General features: G+C 40.5%; 1 protein-coding gene across 1 annotated transcript in view; it reads left to right on the top strand.

The window, feature by feature from the left end:
- BACE2 (beta-secretase 2) overlaps window positions 1-21,550 on the top strand; it is a 67,785-nt gene that overhangs the window by 29,239 nt on the left and 16,996 nt on the right. Inside the window, exons 2-4 of the mRNA XM_037903821.2 lie at window positions 8,256-8,344; window positions 18,265-18,481; window positions 19,734-19,862. Of these exons, the coding sequence (XP_037759749.1) occupies window positions 8,256-8,344; window positions 18,265-18,481; window positions 19,734-19,862 (435 nt within the window). The remainder of the gene's footprint in view (window positions 1-8,255; window positions 8,345-18,264; window positions 18,482-19,733; window positions 19,863-21,550) is intronic.

Raw genomic sequence — 21,550 nt, 5'->3', positions numbered from 1 at the left:
ACGTTGGCAACCCCAGCTAGAAGAAGTGCTGGGGGGAGGTCTCATGTTAAGCCAGTACTCTTTACAAAATATTCTACAGAGCATGTACTAACACTAAAATCATTTTGCAGTTGTCTGTGTGTTTGTCTATTATGTTATCCTTGACATTTTCGTTTGCTTACTCACTGACTTGCAAAATTTGTTCATCTGCATATCTCTCAACAGCCTAACCAAACAATGTGACACACTGGTAAAATGTGTGGCACTGCCCATGTAACAAAATATGTTGAGAAATGATTAAGTTTTCACATCTCCATTTTGTCTTGTACGCCTTTTTTCTTTTTCACATGGATTGCCAGTCCTCTCACGCTAGCTTCATTTTTAAACCTTCCTTTTAAAAATGAAGCTAGCATGAGAGGACTGGCAATGTTTAGATGTCTTTCTTCCCTACTGCCACTCCCACCCGATCAGCCTGGGGACTCTCCCAGTTTACCTTAATGAAACTGCATGCTGTCCCTTCTCCCTTTGATAGCCATTGTAAAAGAGCTTTCCCTGTTGGGCCGGCTATTTACATGGAGACATTAGCCAGTGCTGCAGAATTAGTTGGGTAGAGCCGGGTGGGCCACTTACTCAGAATCAGAGCAGCTGTATAACAGCCAGTCAGAAACAGCTGAGAACCATTCTATGGGTTCTTCTGCAGGGTACAACAGAACAATTTATGACTGTGTAACTGCAATCTGGGAACTGCCCAGAAGTGATGGCAAACCTGGGAATTCTTTGTCACCTGTGGAGTTCCACAACAGGATCTCAGTCATTTGTAGAGATTAGCAAAGTTGGACGGTATTTTGTTCCAGGCTCACTTGAAAAGCATTAGCTGTAAATGTAAATGTAAATGTGCAAAAAAGTGGGGCCATGTTTCTGATTGCTGTGCACAACACTGGGATCCTATACACCTAGGCATTCTTCCAAATATTTATTTCTTTAAATTAAAGTGAATCTTCAAAAGGAACAGGTGGGAAAAAAATCTATAGTGAAGCTCAGTCTTTTGTTTTGAGAAATCTGTCTGTAAATGTTATCATCTCATTCCAGATAGAGAAAAACTGTAACTGTTTTTTAAAAAACCCACATTTAAGAATTATAAAATGATTTATTTTCAGAAATGAAATTGTAAAAGAACACAACTAGCAAAATCAGTGCCAATAAATAACACACAAACGTGGACAAACATAGTATATAGTAGTAAGATTGCATTTTCTGTCTTGTTTGATGGTTGCAAGCAATTCTTACCAGATGGGCTGATGATGTAATTAGGAATCATTGTGTTAAATGAGGCAGTATTTAAATTGGCTGCTAATTTTCCTATCTATTAAGCAGCTTTTTTTTAAAAAAAAGTGTTATCCAAATGATTTCTGGCTGCTAATCACTAACTACAGACCTAACTGTTTTCCCTCATTTAATGTATTGTTTAGAAAATTACTTCTAGTCAGGTTGATTACAGATGTGTAAAACAAAATAAGAGACGAATTAATGCTACATGTTTGGGTTTTTTCAATTATGGTAGACTTTTAGTGTCTCATGAGATTTGCATGTGTCAGTGTGTACTACTTTACTAACTAAGCTTCTCACTTGTGCAGGCATTGGAGTTTCTATACATATTAAGGGAATAGTCCCTAAAGGTGGGCAGTAGCCCCTTGAATAAGCGTATTGTATGGGCACACTCTAGCAAGAGAGTAGGACTATAAATCGTATTTGAAGCAGGAGAAGTAGGAAGCATGAGAGCAAGGGAGGACAAGTTTTGAGCAGTGTGTGACTGTAACAACTCCTGAATGGTTCTTTGTATCTTCACTGGCGTGAGGGGGTAGGTTCTTAAATTGAGGTAAAAGCCTAGTGAAGACCAGACAGTTCATAGTTTTTCCATAATTTAGCAGGTCAAGTTAAGTGTTTCAACTCAACCTGCTAACTCAGGTGAAAACTACAAAATGCCTTGTCACTAGGATTTTACCTTGAGGTAAGAATTTATCTACCGAGCCCCCTTCCTCACCACCACCTCAGTAAAGACAAGGCCACAAGAAATTGAACGTGTGACCTTTCGACCTAAAAGTATAAACCGCTGCAGCTAAAAGGATCAGGTCCACTAGTTTGAAGGCAGTAGCAGACTTAAAACAAACAAAAAAAACTATTTGCACAGTCCAGTCTTCAGAATCAAAGATCAGCTGTGGTTTCATGTGGATTATACAACAAATAGCATCGAAAGCAGCAGCGGGGTCTATGAGAATGGAGTGCAGGTCCTGGGACTTGACCAGGAAAAGGTTGTGTTAAATATTGGTGGGAGCAGTTTCAGTGAAGTGGAGAGGGCACGGTAACCTGTCACTAGTTTGCATCAGAACTGTACTGTGATTAGTTTGTGCTGAGAACTCCAGTGAGGGGTGCCAGGTGGTAGAAAGTAGGGAAGACCAGGTTTCCCCCATCTAAAACCAGCAAGAGATCACTAATAACTCTGACTAGTGTGGGCTCAAGTCTAAAAGAAAGCCAGGACCCATGCAGGTAGCAGATCTATGGGAGGGTTCCAGTGCATCTGAACTTGAATGATCACTGCCTTCTCATTTGCCTTTTCAAGAACATACGAAATGTTGAGACTCTCAGTGATTGGCAGGATACGGTTTCCTGAAGGGCTGGCTGATGTCTGCACGTTTGAGTATTTCGCTCCCACGCTTGGGCATTATCAGTACTTCACTTAACTATCAGTGATGATACTGTAGCAACACCACATGTTCTAGCAAATAAGTGGGACAGGGTCAGAACCAGAGATGACTGAGGTGTTGCCAGATGGAAAAAGACAACAAATCAATAGTCAAATGTTTTGTAGCTTCTAAAACTGATATTAATCAATGGAGAGGGTTTTTTAAAAAACAAAAACCCCTAAAGGCACTCTGGTAAGTCTGTCACAACCCTGGTCAAGCTTCCCAGAATACTCACCCGGCTGCTGGTTTTGTACCCGCATGCTGGGACTTTGTGCCTGTAAGCTCCCCTTGGTCACTGGGTAAACTGGCATTTCTGGCACACTTCTTGTCTGGTACCCCTTCTGGAAGTGGGACTCCATGGCCTACCTGCCTGGGCCCCCAGGACCAGTGCCTACCTCTGCAAGACCCGAGTAGCTTATGCATACACATTTCCGAGAGCTCCCTCTCATGGGCATTCTGGTTTACTGTTTAATCATCCTGGGACACTTTATCGTTAAAGGAAATAGACACACTTTGCAAAGGAGTTTCTAAAAAAATCGCTGGTTTTACTTCAGACAGCACAAGAGATACAGCTCCAGGTAAAATATAAACACTGTAGGCCATTCCCTGACTCGGTTTCCTCACCACTCTTGAGTGTTCTTTGGAATTTGGGTCAGTATTCTTTCAAGGTTCCAAGTCCCCTGTGTTGGACTGTACTCCTCCAGCTCATGGCTTCTCCTCCAAAACGTATGGAGTCTTTCTCTGTGACTCCTGCAGTCAATGTCCTTCAGCTCCATCTGATCAAAGAGGTTTCCTCTTGCTCAAGCAACCTGCCCCATTGAGTCCCTCTGTGAGTACTGCCTCAATTTCTCCACCTCTGTATGCTAGTGGGGATAACTGGCTTTTTTGTTCACCTTCTGGAGGAATTCCATCGCCTCTTGCTGCAGACAAGCTGGGTCAAACTGGTTTTTGTAGGCTTTAGCCATCCCATTGTTCAAAGGTACTCCCATTTGAATGGGAGCTGTTCAGGTTAATGACTTGGGATTGTCCCAGGTCTGGGAGACATATGATACCAGCTCTGAAAGCAGATGGTTGATTCCGCATATGCTGAAACACACTAAATGGCACAGCAACTTCATAAAATGAGCCAGAATTCATAAGTGGTGAATAGCTTCCCCAAATCATTACATCTTTTTTTTAAATAGAAGTAGAGCAGTATACAGAAAACTCTGCTTGATGTTGGATCAAAACCCAAATACTGGGAGATTTGAGGAATCCTTTAAATGATGTATTGGCAGGGATTTTAACTCCCCAATAGACATTTTGCCTGGGTTTAATATCTTGGCAAATTCAGAACAAATATAGATTGTGCCATATAAATGTATAGCCTTCCTCCTCACTATGTCATAACATGTTTAGCATATGGGATTTTAAATACATTTATGGCTTTGTTTTATTTCTCTTTACTAGCACAACTTGATGGCATTTTATATTATTGTGTCTTCAGCAAAAGAGCTACAAAGAATAGTGTGTAAAATGTCATGTTCAAATTTGGCATGGCAAAGAAAAATGTCACTACCTTGTCTGCTTTTTGGATTAGATGCTCTTAAGTGTAATCCTCATCGTGGTCAACCCAACATGAATCGGACCAGTGGTGAATTAGCCACTGGGCCAATGGGGCCCCAGCCAATTGGAGGGCCCCAGAAAAATGGGCACCCGCATTCCCCGGAAGGAGTGCTGGGAGGGTGGAGTGGGGCAAGCTCCCACGCCCCGGCAGGAGTGCTGGGCAGGGGAACTGGGGACTGCAGATGGAAGGGGTGGGGAGGGACCCCCAGTTGATCTGGCCCAAGGCCCCACAAAACCTTAATCCACCTCTGCATAGGGACTTAAATCCAACAAAATAACACTCAAGTGTCCCTATAGATGTTCATTGCATGTCCTACAGCTCTATTAAAGGTGATCTACAAAGGAAAAAGTAGCTTCTACCTTCTTATATATATGAAATTGAAGTTAGAAACAGCAATTTAAAAAAAACCCTTTCAGGCTTTCCTTTATACATCAAATAGGAGCAAACAATCACGTCTTTTTTTTTTTTCTTTTTTTCTTAAATAATGCTTTGCACTTTAGCAGTCTTGCTAACTTATAATCTTTTGTTTGTGTTTCTGTTCAGTTGTGTTACTATGCTCTTGGATTTCTCAATAACTTCCTCTGACACTTCATGACAAAACATGGTGGTTGTTGGATACCCGCACATAAGTAACAATGATAACTCTAGTTTTCAGTGTGAACGGCAAGCTGCTTCTGTTATATTGGCAATGTACAGTGCAATGTAAAGTAGGCTTCAATATTTGGCAATGCAGAAAGGGTTTCCTTCATGATGAGATGTGAAGGAGCTGTAAGGAACTGCAGACCTAAAAAAGAAAACTCAGTAATTTACACCCATCCCAAAATGTTCCACTACTCACTGGATCTATTGTGAAGACTACAATATATCTGTGTTTGTATTAGCTGTCTGTGTCTAGTTATGCATAAACATATAGATGCAGAATGGCGGTTTGAATAGCAATTTGTCATGTGAATGCTGGTTATACTAGAGTGGGCTTGCAACTTTTTTGTGTTCTACTACTGTTCTTTGTATTTTATGGGGGATTTTTTTTTCTTTGTTTAAGAACCAGACAGAGTGAATCCTGTACTGCTCAGTGAAGTAGGCAGTAAAATTGCCTTTTATTCAGGGATTCATGAATTGTGTGGTGCTGCCATTCTGGGGTTTTAAAGTATCTTTCATATATGAGCTATTTGTGATTTTTGATTTTTAAATTAAACTCCTCCTCCATGTATGGTGCCATGTATTTTACTGATGTCAAGACAACACATATATACATATAATATTACTTCACTCAAGGATCACAAATTGTTTGAGAAACACTAATTAATTTGAAGTCTTGCATCTAGAGCTGGACATAATTTTTCAGCTGAAATGTTTTTTTCAACAAAAAATGCAGGTTTGGTGACACCAAAACATTTTGTGAATTTGTGTCAGTTACACCAAATTGTTTCAAGTTTGCTTTTTTTAAAAGAAAACCTTTTTAAAATTTAATTTCAACACATTTGAAATGAAATGTTTAAATTGTTTTATTTCAGATTACTCTTTGTTTTGAAATTGTTTATTATATCTATAAATGTAAAAATGCTTGGAATCCAAATGAAATGTTTCATTTCAGGTTGAACAAAATGTTTTGTTTCAAAATAAATTTATTTTTTCAATTTTGGGGGGAATTGCCACTGAACCAATCCATTATTTGCCCAGCTCTATATGCAGACCCCCCTTTGAGGTAAAATTTGTTGTTTCTAACGGGCTTTGTCACTATAGCCATTTCTTTCTGGAAAGAATACTCATTTCTACTGTAAAGAAAAATAGAATAAAATTGTTGTTCTCTCTAGATAAATTGTAAGACATTATTCCAAGCCATTGGTTAAATGAAGGATACAGTTTGTCAGCTCATTATTTTATTGCCAGTCATACATAATGTTTTTCTTAAAGCCTCAGCTCTGGGAATCAAGTGAGTATGAGTATTTCAGCTTTCATTTTTTAGGAAAAAAGTAAGTTTCTAGCTCTTGTGGGTACAGAATAAAGCTTGAAAACATGATCTAAATGTACCCCAAAGTCTGAGAAACCAGAAGGCAAGTAAAAAGTATCCAAAAGCTATTATTTTAACTTACCTGTGAGTTTTTTGAATGCTTTTGGTGTTGATAGCAATGAGGATGAGCTATTCTGTCAACAAGTGAGCAGTTCAGAACATTGTGCCATAGACTGATGGTCAGTTATTTTATCTCTACTTATCTGTTCAATCCCATATCATTTATTAACTAGGTAAACTAAAGTTACCCAAGAAAGTGAGAATGGAAACATTTTTATTTTTTAAATATGCTTCTTGGACTTGCCAGTGACTGCCCAATAAAAGTTAACTGAGGTGCACTACCAATGCAAGTTTGAAAGTGACAAATCGTAAGGTCATTTAATGATGAGGGTGTTCTTGAAAGGTTAACTTTGGAGAATTTCTGATTTTGGAACATTTCTACTCAATGTTGCTAAAACGATCATTTCAGGATGAACTGTGAACTAAAATATCTTGACCCAAACTCTACCTTTTATTTATTTATTTTTTAATCTATGTCCTAATGCTCCTGCTTCCCCCATATTTTATCCTTGTTTCTTCACTTCCTCTCCCACTTCTAACCTGAGACTTTTCTTTCCCATTCCCCGATCTCTCTCAGCTGCTCGTGCTATAGATATTTGAAATCTGTGTTTTACTTATCTCATCTTTTGAGTAAGAGGAAACTTTCATCTCCCCTTAGTTCTGCTACCAGTGAGTCCTGGGGCAAAAATTCCATAAATTCTAACATATCTGATATTTTAATTGCGCTACATTGGGAATCCCCCCTCCCCCGCCCCCCCCCCGCAACTACCGCCTCCGTTTACATCGATTATACAATGGCCACATTTTCAAGCCCAGGTTATTAACATATGCCCTTGATCTCTTCCAGCCAATCCTTTATCCCTATCTTTATCCCTCCAGCCAATCCTGACAACACTTACACATGGGCTTAACTTTAAGCATGCATATAGTTCCACTGACTACTTGCGTGCCTAAAGTTAAATGTGTCTGTCCACAGGATCAGGTACTACATAAACTCAAGAGTAACCCTAAGTGTTTATATCTCTTTCCCCTTTTTAACACTTTTTTTTCCCAAGGTTTAGCAGGAGCCAAGGAGTAAAATGAAATTCAAATGCAGAAGAGCTTCATAGGTGGAGCCAGGCTGCAAGATCCTAGTCCAGTGGTTCTCAAACTGTGGGTCGGGACCCCAAAGTGGATTGCAACCCCATTTTAATAGAGTCTCCAGGGCTGGCGTTAGACTTGCTGTGGGCCAAAGCCCAAGTTCCCCCCCCTCCTCCCTCCATCACCTCAGGCTCAAGCTTTAGTCCCCGCTCCTGCGGTCATGTAGTAATTTTTGTTGTCAGAAAGAGGTCGTTGCGCAAGGAAGTTTGAGAACCTAGTCTATTTCCCCTGTAGTCAGCTCCAATTGCAGATGTACTTTTCAAGTGAACTTGGTGCAAATAGTGATTGCAGCTGTTTATAGCTCTTTGTTCAGTGGTTAGTACCTTATTCAAGGTGTCTCTCTACAGGCAACAGGCTGCCTAGAACTATACATAATGGGATACTAACAATTCAGAATGAATTTGATCCTTAAAAGCTATTTGTGGAAGGCACTGAATGTATCTCCTTCTTGAATTAGAGTTTCAGTGCTCTACTTCTGTTCCCCCTCCCCTTCCTTTGTAGACATGTGGATTCATCAAAGCATTTTACTGTAGTGGGCTAATTTGATGAAAGGTCACAGCAATATATCTTCCCTTACAGTGATTTATGCATAAATATTTGAGTTTATTCTCTGCAAGAATATTCATCTCCGTTTATAAATTTAAGATTGTACTTATGTTTTCATCTAAGTTTAAATTGAATATGAAAACAAAACTCCCTTTCTTTTCTGGTTTTGCAGTTAAATATTCTGGTTGACACTGGAAGCAGTAATTTTGCAGTCGCAGGTACCCCAAACCCTGATGTAACATTGTACTTCAATACAAAGGAGTAAGTATCTTTATAAAACGCTTTGAATAGGATTGAATGTCCTGGGTGCTGGCCTGTATATGGAAAAGACAATGCAAAGCAGGTGGATGGGCTTCTATTGCAGTTGACTGCTGAATGTGGTGTATATGTCTCTTGTTTTTAGCACGAGCGTCTACCACCTTTCCTCATGCTGAGAAGCTCCTTACTCCACAACTGGTTCCACAGATTTCAGTGAAGCTACTTGCGGCATGAGGTGTTTTTTTTTAATCTGGCCCTGAATTATTTGTAGAATACCACGTGCTCTAGAATCCAGGCACCAAATACAAGATCAAGATAAGCTTCAAGATTAATTGAAATGGCCTCAGGCCTTGTCATCTCAGGGTTTGGCTGTTTTCACCATTTTTTCTTCTTAGTTTAAATTATTTTAGGTAGGTTTCTGCAAAAAGATGTAACTATATCTAGGTTTGCCAGAATTTCACTTTTACTTTTTTTATCATTTTAACTGATATCAATCAGACATGCCAAACCCACAAAAAAACCGCAGAAATTGGGGTTGTTTTTGGCTTAATTGGCTTGTGAGTTGCTTGTTGGCTAGTTTTTTGGCTTGTAGCTTTTTTTTTATTTATTTTTTAAAAGGCTCCTGGCAAGCAGAGGTACGGGGAGGAGGAAGAGAGTCGGGGTGCCAAGGGGCCCACCACAGTCCCAGACTGCACACTGGGGGCATCTAATCACATAGAGAGTTGGGGTTCTTAGGGATTGGCTTGTTTTGGCCTTGTTGTGAAATGGGATTAATTTGGGATTAGCTTGATTTTTGGTTTATTGTTAAAGTCGGTGTGCTTATTTACCGCGTGAAAGTTGGCAACTGTGATATCAATGTTTATTTTTAAGCATTTTTAAAATTTTTATTTTTAATTTTAATAGTTGTGAAAACTTATGCATTGTAATTTTTATTATATTTAAATTTTCACAGTTGTGGGACCTTATGGGGGTGGTTAGAGAATTATTTAATGACAATAGACATCGAGATTCGAAAAGTAAAAGCTTTATAACCATTAAAATGTGACTTGTCAACGTTGTGTCAAAATATACAGTGTAAATGTCTTTAAATCAAAGCCTGTTCTGAAGCAGCATTTTTCTTACTCTGTCTTTCTGTAAATTTTGATTTATCATCTAACAATATTTCCTTTTCAGTGCTCTCCCTGTGATTCTTAATATTGGAGTCCTTGTATGCCAACTGAACAACCCCTGTTCAGTAATGGTTTTAAGGAGGATATAAATGTTATGGGGAAGCTATCACCTGATTGCTTCCTGAGTAAAGCTGTGCAAATAACATATTTTTGGTTTGCTGGCAAATCAGAAAAACTGGTAAAAAAAAAAAAATCATTGTGGGTCAAACCAAACATTTCACTTGGATTTGGAGCATTTTTAATGTCTTAAAATGTATTAAATTTGAAGGAAGTTTCTAAATCAGAAGCCATTTTGAATTAAAAAAAAATCTCTAAAGGAAAGTCTTCGACTGTTTGGGAATTATTTTTTGTTTTTTCTACATGAACAAGTCAGCAAAGCTGATGTGAATGTCTGCAAAATGTTTAAATGTCGCTCGATCTGCATTTTTCGGCCGAAAAAGTTTTGGCTGAAAAATTTCACCCAGCTCTACTCTTGCGTTGTGAATGAGGGGAAATCCTCATTCTCCCTCCTCCCCCCCAGTAAGCTTTCAGAAGCTAAGCAGGATGGCCAATTCCAGCCCTCCTGTGAGGGCCATGGGGTGGGGGTTGTGGGAGGCATTGATGAGTATCCTAAGGCTCAAAGGGTGGGAGCAGAGGAGGAGGGGAGGAAGTGGGACCTCCCCATGGATGGAGTCTGGAGAGTGGCAGGGAGAGCCAGGAAGGTGTTTCTAGATCCTTGTGACCCCCTCCATGGGGGCTGGGGAGCAGTGGTAGAAGGGGGAAGGAGGTTTTCCTCTTACCCTACACCCTCCGGGGTTTGCTGATCCCCAATCCTCCAGTAAACCACGCTCTTTCTTGCCTCTGCCCCAGAAGGCCTTAAAACAGCCCCAGTCCTGCAAACATCCAGAGGTTCACAAGAGGAGAGCCTAATTCCCATATCCCTCCTAGACTGTGTAGCAAACGATCCCCTGTCTTGAGGACCTGCAGAGAGTGGGGTCTCCCTTTTGTATAGACTGTAGGACGTCAGAAGCTTAGGGACTCGTTTCACAGGCTGGTAGGTGAGGACTGGGTTATGAGGAGACTTCATGGCCAACAGACCGGGAGGGAGGAGGGGATCCTTCCTTGCCCTCCTTCTCTTCCCTAAGGACTTCTTAGTATCTGTAGGGACAGGTCTTATCTCTAGGATTTAGGACCATTTTCAAACAAATCTATCACCCACCCAACCCCATCCTAAGAATTGCCATACAAAACACTTGAAGGTTGTAATTACACATCAGTGTTTTGTGTATGTTATCTTTGAAAAACACTGGCAGAAAAAATGGACATTGAAATCCAGGGCTAAGGTTGCTCTTTCCTGTGCTTGTAATGAGTTTCACTAAAAGAACCACAACTGTGACTCATTCCTGGCAGATAGTTAACAAAAGGTAGGTGACACTGAGGGAATACAGAGAGGAACAAAAACATTCAACAAATCCTAACTGAACATAGTATAAGATTTTGTAGCACAAGCATTTTGAACATATGAACATGGATAGATCGCACGTTTCTAATTCCAAACACTTCTTTAAAGCATAGACATACTGTGGGTGGAATCCTGCTCCCACTGAAGGCAAGGAGAGCTTTACAATTGATGTCAGTGGGAGCAGGATTCCACCCCATTGCAGTTTACAGAGGTTAAAGATGGGTGCCTATTTGTATTGCTCTAAAACAAAATAAAAATAATTTCAAATCCCTCCTCCCCGTCAATGATATCTCATGCAATTTCAATTCCATTAAACAACAGCAGTACACGCTGGGGATTATGAGGTGCTCTGACAGTCTTTCATTTGAAAAGTTAATAGTTCAACTACTCTTAGTTTAGTATGTAAATTATCATCCATAAGGATCTGTTTCAGTAATCCTAAAGTGGGATAGTGAGAATGTTCTCTGGTAATGGATGGAAACCACTTGAACCTTTTGCAAGTGAATTGTCAAGAAAAAAGTTCTTAACATTCTTTTTCTCATGCTGTTCAAAAAATACTTGTTGGTGAATGTAGCTTGCTACTTTTCCACAAAGGATTTACTTGAACTGTTGTGTGGGGTGTTTAATATATTTCAGATATCATGTTGAGTCTTCAATTAGCCTAATCCTTTATTTTTTTAAAGTTACTTTTTCAAATTGTTTGGTCATGAAAATCCATCTAGTTTTCTTCTCTAAAACCTTTTAACTTATCAGTTTTGTTAGCTAAGTCTACTGCCTTAAAACTGATCTGAAACGTCTACTGGGGCATGCATGTTTTTGATCATCCCTTGGACTTGGGAGGTAAATCTAACTTCCCAGTCGAACGTATCTAAAAATTGAGAGCCAGGAGTATCCATAAATGGAGTCTACAGCCAGAAGGGACCACTGGGATCATCTAGTTGGACATCCTGCATGACAGGGGCCATAGGACTTCCCTGAAAGCATTCCTGTTTGAACTAGCATATATCTTTTGGAAAAACATGATTTTAAAATGGTCAGTGATGGAGAATCCACCACAACCTTTGGTAATTTTTTCCAATGGCTAATTGTCCTCCCTGTTTGGGCAAAAGAAAAGGAAAAAAAAATTGTGCTTTATTTCTAGCTTGTTTTAGCTATATCTAATTGAAATCAAGCTAAAAATATACATAAGGACAAGCAGAAGTAAGTCACATTGCCTTACAGTATTCCTATATGGTTTTAATGGCACATGCACCGAAGAACTGAGTCCAAATAGAATACCCAACTTTGCCTTCTTGGCTAAATATTTAGTAGTTTAAACCATGGAAGAGATTTATGAGGAGTTTTACTGTTTTGGTTTGGTGGCTTTTTTGTGTTTTGTTTTGTTTGTTTGTTTTTTTGGCGGGGGGGTTGTTTGTTTTTGTTTGTTTGGTTTGGTTTTGGTTTTTGCCTTGGAGGAAGAATTGGCAACAAGGGAAATGATTGAAGGTCTGCTTGGCATTTTGATGTTTTTGTAATTGGGGGGTGGGGAGGAGGGTGGGAGAAGAGACAGAAACGACTTTTCATTAAAATAGTTCAGTCTGTTGATTCTCTCATTCTTTGCTATTGTTTGAGTTTCTTTAGACATTGACTTGGATCTGTGGAGACTGTACGGGATTTACAGGAAAATATGAAGCAAACTTTCTCTTTGCCTAGTTTTACTGGCTTGTGGGGTCTGGGTGTGGCATTTTTGAGTGGCGAGTGGGGATTATGAAAGAATTCTATGTACTGATCATAGACAAGTTGGGTGCTAGGTTTTCCTCATACTGCTCTGCCAGTGAATCTTCTCCTGAACTGATCTGCTTTCAAGGAAGACATGTATTGGGTTATGTTTTATTTAATGCTGAAGATGGGTACATAACTAGCACTCAAATGAGACCACAGCTTATTTCCATTTTTGACTGAAGTCAAACTTGAAGTGTTTTTTGTGTTTATTAAACTGATTCTTCTTGGGTTTTTTTTTTTTTCTCTGCATGTGTTTTTTGAATATTACAGTAGCATGTACGTTATGCTAGGTACGCTCCAAGTACAGAAGAGGTTAGTCTAAGGCCCAGATCCTGTAACATGTGAGCAGACTGCAGTGCCCATCTGGCTCTGGGTGTAACAGTCTACCGAGGTGTGCAGTATTGGGGACTAAGAAAAGACTTCCAAATGGTTTGGCTTTTAATATACTTTTTCTGTTTTGTTAGCAACATAAAACAGTAAATTCTGAAATAATTTCAGTCACTTCCCCAGTTACTCATTTCCCTCTCCTCTTCCCTCCCCCAGATCTAGTCATTGCCCCCTCCCTCACAAATCATCAACTCCTCTGTCACAAAAAAAAAATGCCCATCAACTGCAGGCGCTGGTGTCAGTGGTGCTCCTGAAGTGCATGCCCTGCTGCTTTGGCTGCCTCCTCGGCTTGTGCCTTCTGCCTCCTAGAAAGAGCCTGGAGGCTCCTATAGGCTGCATCACAGGAGACACTGTGGGGGCTTCAGTCCCATGTGCTGGCGGGGAGAACACTAGTGGCCCTACAGTCCCCATAGTTCCTTTACATGGAAGCAAGTCAGGGCCCTTTATTTGTCCCGGAAGTTCCGGTGCACTCCCTTCAGGGAGTGCTGGAGCCTCTTGTATTTTCTAATCATGGCCAATATAGTTTCTGTAGGATTCTTTTTGTGTTTGTTTAAAATCCTGGGACCATGAACTAGAACAACTTACTAGAAGTCAAAGCATTCTTGGATCAGTCAGATGAAAATATTGGCTGACTCTAGTCATGCAGTCCAGAGCAGATGTAGTAAGTGTATATACATGCCATAGAATAAAACTACCTCCGCCAGGGTGTCATCAGATCCCAGGATGCTGATGGGTTGTCACTCTCCTAATAAATGAGGGAAAGTGAATTATAGAATAAGGGTTAGATGCTCTCAATGTTGCTAGCCACATGTATTCAGAAATCAGAAGTATGATTTTTCTCCTCTTCTTCCCATCCCCCTTCCCCTCCTCCCCCTAAAAAGGGGGGCTTAAAAACAGTGACCATTTATAAATGATTTTTTTTTTTTTGCCTTCAGGTATTTTTGAGCTGTTTATATGGAAGCCTTCACCCCTAATTTGTGTGTGATCATTTCAAGCTTCAAATTAAACCTTTAAATGCATTCACACAAGGAGATCTCACTGCTTGCTAAGAAGAGAAGGACTCTCTCTTCTTAATCCCTCCTGTCCTCTGGTGTTTGGAAAGCTGTAATTTTTCACACTTTTTTTTTGCCCCCTTCTTTATCCGCCCAGCCCCTCCCCCACCAATTCACGCTCTCCCATACTCTGTTGTCCCACACAGGCCTGCCCCCTTTTTTCTCTCCCTTCCCCATCCCCTTCAGATTCCTTCATAAATATTGCCAATTATTCAGACCCAATTTTGATTTTATACAATTGTTTTAATATTACAATACTGCTTTGAGACTTCATTTGGGATCAGGTCAGAGGTGAAAGTAAGCCGGTAAGCCCCGGGCTGGATCGGCTTCCCCAGGTGCAATTTAAAGGGCCTGCGGCTCCCAGCAGTGGCTGGAGCCCCCGGCCCTTTAAATTGCCTCCAGAGCCCTGCTGCCGGAGCCCTGGGGTAGTGGCGGCAGGGCTGGGGTGACGATTTAAAGGGCCTGGGGCGGTAGCGGCGGCCGAGCTCTGGACCCTTTAAATCGTCTCCGGAGACCCGCCGCCGCTTCCCCAGGACTCCGGCAGGCTCTGGGGACGATTTAAAGGGCTCGGGGTGGTAGCGGCGGCCGGAGCTCCATCCCCGGAGCCCTGGGGAAGCAGCGGAATCCGGGGACGATTTAAAGGGCCCAGCGGTCTGGCCGCCGCTACCACCCAGGACCCTTTTAAACCGCTGCCAGAGCCCCCGGCTGCCACTGTTACCCCAGGGAGGGGGAAGGAGGCACTTGCCAGTACAGGGTGGGCCGGGGCTGGCTCTGACCTCCCTCAGCCCCACCCCTTCCGGGGGTCAGAGCCAGCCCCAGCCCAGCCCCGTACTGGTAAGTCCCTAGACTTACTTTCACCCCTGGATCAGGTGCCCCATTGTGCTAGGTGCAGTACAAATGGTATACACAATCACGTTAACACAACTGTAGCAGTGACAAGTTAAAGGTGGTATGACTGCTTCTGAAATTTAAGGAAGGCAGATGCTCAGCTGGTTCTGGGACATGTTTAGTGACTGAGGTACACACCTGGCCGGAAGTTCATGAAGATGTGCTATTGGAAGCAGGTATTTTCAAAATTTGTAGGGGAGCGTGCTGGATAAAACTGCAATCAAAGAAGAATATCTCTAATTCAGATGCATGAAGGAAGTGATTTTTTTTTCCCTGATGGAGAAGAGAAGAATAGACTCTGTAGGCAGACTTTCTAAAGAAATCCATAAGTGCATTAGAAAAGAAGTGCCATTAAGATAAGGGAAAAGTACAGTTTCAGTATGTACTGTACTAAAGGTAACACTAGGAAAGTGGCATTGAAGAAGTGCCCCTAGGAGTGGTGCATTAGTTCACCTTTCTTTTTTTTCTTTTTGAGGATTATGGAGTCTAACGGACCACAATGACTTTTTAATGGTTAGACAGCCCTTAATTTTAGGGAATCTGTGAATGTAGAATGGAGTTTAGGTTTTTTTCTTTTCCCCTACCACTAGGCATAAGGGCTTCAAATTTAAGTGAAAATTTTTAAATTGAAAACTGCAGTTTGGCTGCCTGATAGTCCAACAAAATAGCCAGGGGTCCCCTGTGCAGGGGTGGATGGAGGGCAGTATTTGAGACTATAATTTGGTCTTTTGTTCATGGGCCAGAAGTTTAGGTATGCAAGAAAGTTGACACTCTGCTTCTTGAGAGTGATTGCCTTTCCCCCTTTTTGGACTGGAGGTTGAGCTCCAAAGAAAGCTTTTGCATCCTTCTCTTCAACGAGGGCTGTGGGAATCGCATGCAGACCAGGCTGGGGTTTCTTAAGGAGTTTTCCACTGAGCAGGAAAGGAGTTCTCCTTTCTAGGGAATGTCATGATTATATGGAAAAACTAGGAGCCTCCTATGCAATCTTCGATGCTCATGCAGTCCCTTATACACCACACTCCTTGCTACTGACCTAATAAGTTTCATGTGTTTTTTCCCTGGCTCTGCTGAGCTTACGGAAGGCCCTCTTACAGAGTAAGTTCACAGGAAAGGAAGCAAGTGAGTTGACCAGCTTCCACTTGCCTCTTGGGAGGGGGAAAAAATCTGGAATCCTTGTAACAAAAATGTTCACAGCTATGTTGGTTCTCAAGGAAAAAAAGTGCTGAGGTATGTTAATGTGATAACCATTTTGGTGGGGTTTTCCCCCCAATTTTGGGGGGGAAAGGTATCAGATTATGAAGTCAAAATTTTCCTGTCCTTGGAGGTTGGACCATTTTTATTTATATATAATAATAATAATTAAAAAAACCATGTAAAGTAAACTATTCAACTTCACTGTGATTTGCAAAGATACAATGCACAATTTTGGGAGAGGATGCTGTGTTGTGTTGCATAGGCTCGCTGCACTCTTCCTCAAGATTCCCATGAACGCTGGAGGTTAGGGGAATTTTGCTTGGTTTTGGATTTTGATGCGAAAAATTTTCATCCAGTAATCTTCATATTTAATTGAATATAAATGTGTGCCAAGAACCAAATACAGATGGTTCAACAAGCACAACTTGTCTTTAATGTATATTCATTGCTATATATTTAAATTATACATTATAATACTGTTTTATGTATTTACACATATTTAGTCATCACTATAAAACTCACTAACTTACAGGCTCCCAGCAAAGGTGGTTCTTCCTCTGTGATAGTAAAGACGTATTGAACTAAACTAAGCCCTGTCATTTGGCACTAAAACACTGAGTGCCAGGAAATTGGACCAAAAGTCAATCGCAAGAAATTCAAGTTTCATTGCTCTCCTGTAATGTTAAAAAAAAAAAAAAAAAATCATTGTGAAGTTCATGTTAGAAACAAGGCCTTCAAAAAATAAAATCCTAAGCACTCTGTTTTAGTGCCTATGTCAAGGCTCCTAAATATGACTTACACTTTTAGCTTTTAAAGAATGGCTTTTGGCAAGTCTGTCTGAAAATAAAGCACTAGGCTATGGTAATTCCATTTTCTGATACCAGCCCTGCGCACGCGTGCTTGGTGAGGCCCTGATTCTGCTCTCATTGAAGTCAAGGGCAAAACTCCCACTGACTTTAGTGGTGTAGAATCAAGTCCTGAATGTTAGCATTCAGAATGCTGTATTCAGACTTTCTTCAGGAAGTAGGACCGTACCAACCTCATCTTACCTCACTTTATGTGTCTCCTTGTCAATCTCCAAACCCAATAACATAAAACATTTCTAGTTTCCAAAACCCTGCGTGGATTTGCCCCTTTCTTCCTTCCTTCCTTTCGGAACTCATGATTCCTTCTGCTCTTCTCTTTGACTTGCTGTTCCTAAACTTCTGTTGCCCCAAGTCTATACAGAACTTTTCTCCCTCCTCCTGTAAGTCAATGAGTCACTATTAAATCTGTCTCCTTCCTTGAATTACAATTAAGACTGCCTGAAATGCATATAACTTATGTTCTGTTGCTATGTAACTAGGAATTACATTCCTATTTACCCAAAATGGAATTTTTAATAACGTTAATTAGGTGTCTGTCTAAAACTATTCAATTAGCTTGGCATTTCAATTTCAGTTTTGAACACAGAGCTTTTCAGTTTCCTGTAAATTGAATGTTTGCAGTGGTGGTGTAGCTGTGTTGGTCCCAGGATATTAGAGAGACAAGGTGGGTGAGGTAATATCTTTTATTGGACCAACTTCTGTTGGTGAGAGAGACGAGCTTTCAAGCTTACACAGAGCTCTGCCTCAGGTCTGGGAAACTAACCTGAAAGCTTGTCTCTCTCTCACCAACAGAAGTTGGTCCAATAAAAGATATTACCTCACCCACCTTCTCACTGAATGCACTATTATTTATTTCTATAGTGGTACTGGTGCAACCAGAATCAGCGTCCTATTGTACAGTGTCTAGTACAATCCCCGATTAAAAAGCCATCTCAAATCCTGAAGAGTTTAATCATTGAAGGAGTTAAATACCAAAATAGGGGGTCAATTTCTCTTTCCATTCTCTACCCTTACAGTCTTCCTGGAGTATATGTGATTTGTTTTCCAGAAGTCACTTTAAATTATTCCTACTCATGAAAAAAAAAAAGTTAAACAGTATTTGCATGATAAAGGAGCAGTTCATTTATTTTATAGCATCTCTTCTGTCTCCCACCCCGTTGTATAGGTCAAGTACATATAAGTCACAAGGCACTGATGTCACTGTTCGGTATACTCAAGGAAGTTGGACTGGAGTGCTTGGCACTGATGTCATTACTATTCCAAAGGGAATCAATGGCACTTACACTGTCAACATTGCTACCATTCTGGACTCAGAGAATTTCTTTTTACCGGGGATTAAATGGCATGGAATCCTTGGACTTGCCTATGCCACCTTAGCCAAGGTAAGGCTCCTCCCCCACCCCACCTTTCATGATTAAAATAAAGCAAAAAATAAAAACAGGGTAATGAAGGGAAGTGCTTTCAAATGTCATGGAGCATTCCCCTGAAGGCTTTAGACTCCTTGTTCCCCCCCCCTTATCTAGAGATCTGGAGATGAAAATCAGACTACCCAAACTACCTTAACTCTACATTCATTGTGCTGCCCTGAGAAATCCAGAAACTCAAACTTGCCCACTTATAACATAAAATGTGTTATCAGTTGCCACCAGAACTGGAATTCTTTACACCTAATTGGATGGCAATTACCTTGAGTTGAACCTTCCTTACTGTAATTCGCTGTCACTGAGGGTAGCAGGGAGGGAAGGGAGCTCTTTTTCAAATTGCTGATTAGACAAATAACATACTTAAGGATTTTGCTCTCTTTTTATTAAGGCATTGGTCTTGTGAAGTTCTAAGGGTGCTCACCTCACAGGATCAGGCCCTAGTGTTCTGTGTGCTGAACAAATAGCCAAGTGTTATGAAATGCAGAGCTGATATATCTCAATATAAACCTGCTCAGCTTAACTGCTTTTATAGAAAGTGTAAAGGCTAGTGTGGGGGCACAGTATCACTCTAGATATGTAGTGTATGACACCAATTATTAAACCAATAGTTAATTGTGGTAGGTGCATTTTGATATTCCACCCGTTCCAAAGGAAGGAAGGTGAGATTTAGAAACTGAAGATTAGAGTTCAAATCTGAACTGCTGGATGATTGAGCTCTAAAATGCTGCCATTTGACCGTGGAAAAGTGGCAGGGAAAACTGATTCCTGATTCTTCTGCTGACCCACAATGCAATATATGGCAAATCCTTCTGCAGAAATTGAGTGCCCTTCGGTGCTTTTAGCAGTGAAATGCGTAGGCTTTGTCAGGAGCCAATACTGCAATCAATGAGTACACTGTTGTTTCTGGATGCATATATCAATGGCCAAGAATAAAAATGTGTGTGAGAAATATCTAAAGACAGGGAAATGACAAAAGTTTGTCTGTTCTGTTTTCCTTTTAATTAATTATTTAAATCTGGAGTGTTTTTTCATCGATCAGTTGTCAGAAATTCATCTTCGTCCACTGAAGGGGAATTTTGTGATTGATTCGCTTGTTTCTACAAAACCTATTTAAAATGATTCTTAAAGCAGTTTATCATCTGAGCGAATAATCCTGCATTTATCTGCTTTTTTCTTCTTCTTTTTTTTTTTTCCCCTCAACATACTCTAGCCGTCAAGTTCTGTGGAGACATTCTTTGATTCCCTTGTGAGTCAAGCAGAGATACCCAATGTTTTCTCCCTGCAGATGTGTGGAGCTGGAAGGCCTGTTTCTGGAAGTGGTACCAACGGAGGTAGTCTTGTGGGTATCTGTCAGTCTGAAAGGGAAAAATCATTCAAACTAATCATTCTCTCGCTTTCCAGAGTTAATAAACATAAGAAATCTATTTTAATTTACAAAGTTTAAAGTGCCTCTTTATTCTTTCCACCTTTTATCCATTTTTACTTAAATATGCTCCACTAATTAGCTTTTGGGTTTTTTTCTTTGGTGTTTTTTGAGCCAACCGCTACATTTTATATTGAATTTTGTCTTTTTAATTAGAAACTTGTAAGAAAGAAGCACTGTCCCTTAACTTCTTGACTTGAGGCCAGATTCACCACCTCTGCTCACACTGAGTTGTCCCGAACTCTGCAAGTAACATAATTTAAATTAACAGGAACACTCGGAATAAAGTAGTACTTGATGTGAATAAAGCTGGCAGAATCTGGTCCCTACTCCTTGCAAATTTTTGCTACAGTTATTTTTGACAAATGTGTAAGTTAATACACTTGAGAAATGTATATGACAAAGAGCAAATTCTGATCCTATTGTACATAAGAATGGCCATACAAGTCATCTAGCCCAATATCCTGTCTTCTGACAGTGGCCTGTGCCAGAGCCTTTAGAAGGAATGAAGAGAACAGGATAATTTTGTGTGATCTGTCATTTAATCCCAGCATCTGGCAGTTGAAGATCTAGGGACACACAGAGCTTGGGGTTGTGTCCCAGGCTATCTTGGCTAATACCATCAATGGACCTATCCTCCATGAACTTATCTAATTCTTTTTTGAACCGAGTTATCCTTTTGGCCTTCACAACATCCCTTGGCAATGAGTTCCACTCACCCACCAGCATGAACTACTTGTCATTCCAGTATATTTTGTACCCCTTTATCCATCAACTTCATGAAAAAACTTGTGCAGATACAGACAGACATTATCTTCCTTTCCAAAAGTGGAAACCCATTATTACAGTGTCCCATGGATTATCTTCATTCGACCAAGTTTCTGCAATGCCTATTATATCAATATCCTCATTTAATGCCAGGCACTCATCTTTCTTCATCTTGGTATTTAGTCTTAGTATTTTGTCTTCTAGCATTTGTATATAAGCACTTGTATATTTTGTCAATAGTCAGTTGTTTGCCTCCATGTGTTTATATTTTAATTGGATTCTTTTATGTGCGACTGTTCCTCACTAGCTACTACCTGCACTTTACTGATTTTATTTCCTATTCTTTGTGTTAGACTATAGAGTTCCCCCTTTAATAAATTCATCCCTAAGGGATGTCTCTGCCCAAACCACATGCTCCTCTGCACCTATTGGCTTTCCCCCAGCCCTTAGTTAAAAAAAAAAAAAAATCCTCTACAACCTTTTCAATTTTACATGCCAGCAGTCTGGTCCCATTTTGGTTTAGGTGGAGTTCATCTGTCCTGTATAGGCTCCTCCTTTCCTCAAAGGTTCCTAATAAACCTAAAACCTGCCTCCCTACACCATCATCTCATCCACACATTGAGACCTGTAGTTCTGCCTGTCTGCATGTGGAACTGGAAGCATTTCAGAGAATGTTACCATGGAGGTCAGTAAGACCAAGAAATGGCCTTAAATTAAAACTAACTAACTTTAGTGTATCAAAGGTACAATTAACAGAAATGGAAATGCTACCAGGAACTAATAATGGTAGCATTGACTCAACTGCCATATTGCATTTCTCTTAAGTGCATCTAAAA

The sequence above is a fragment of the Chelonia mydas genome, chromosome 1 (genome assembly GCF_015237465.2).
Source record: "Chelonia mydas isolate rCheMyd1 chromosome 1, rCheMyd1.pri.v2, whole genome shotgun sequence".
Lineage (NCBI taxonomy): Eukaryota > Metazoa > Chordata > Testudines > Cheloniidae > Chelonia > Chelonia mydas.
This window is presented reverse-complemented; position numbering and strand designations above follow the sequence as displayed.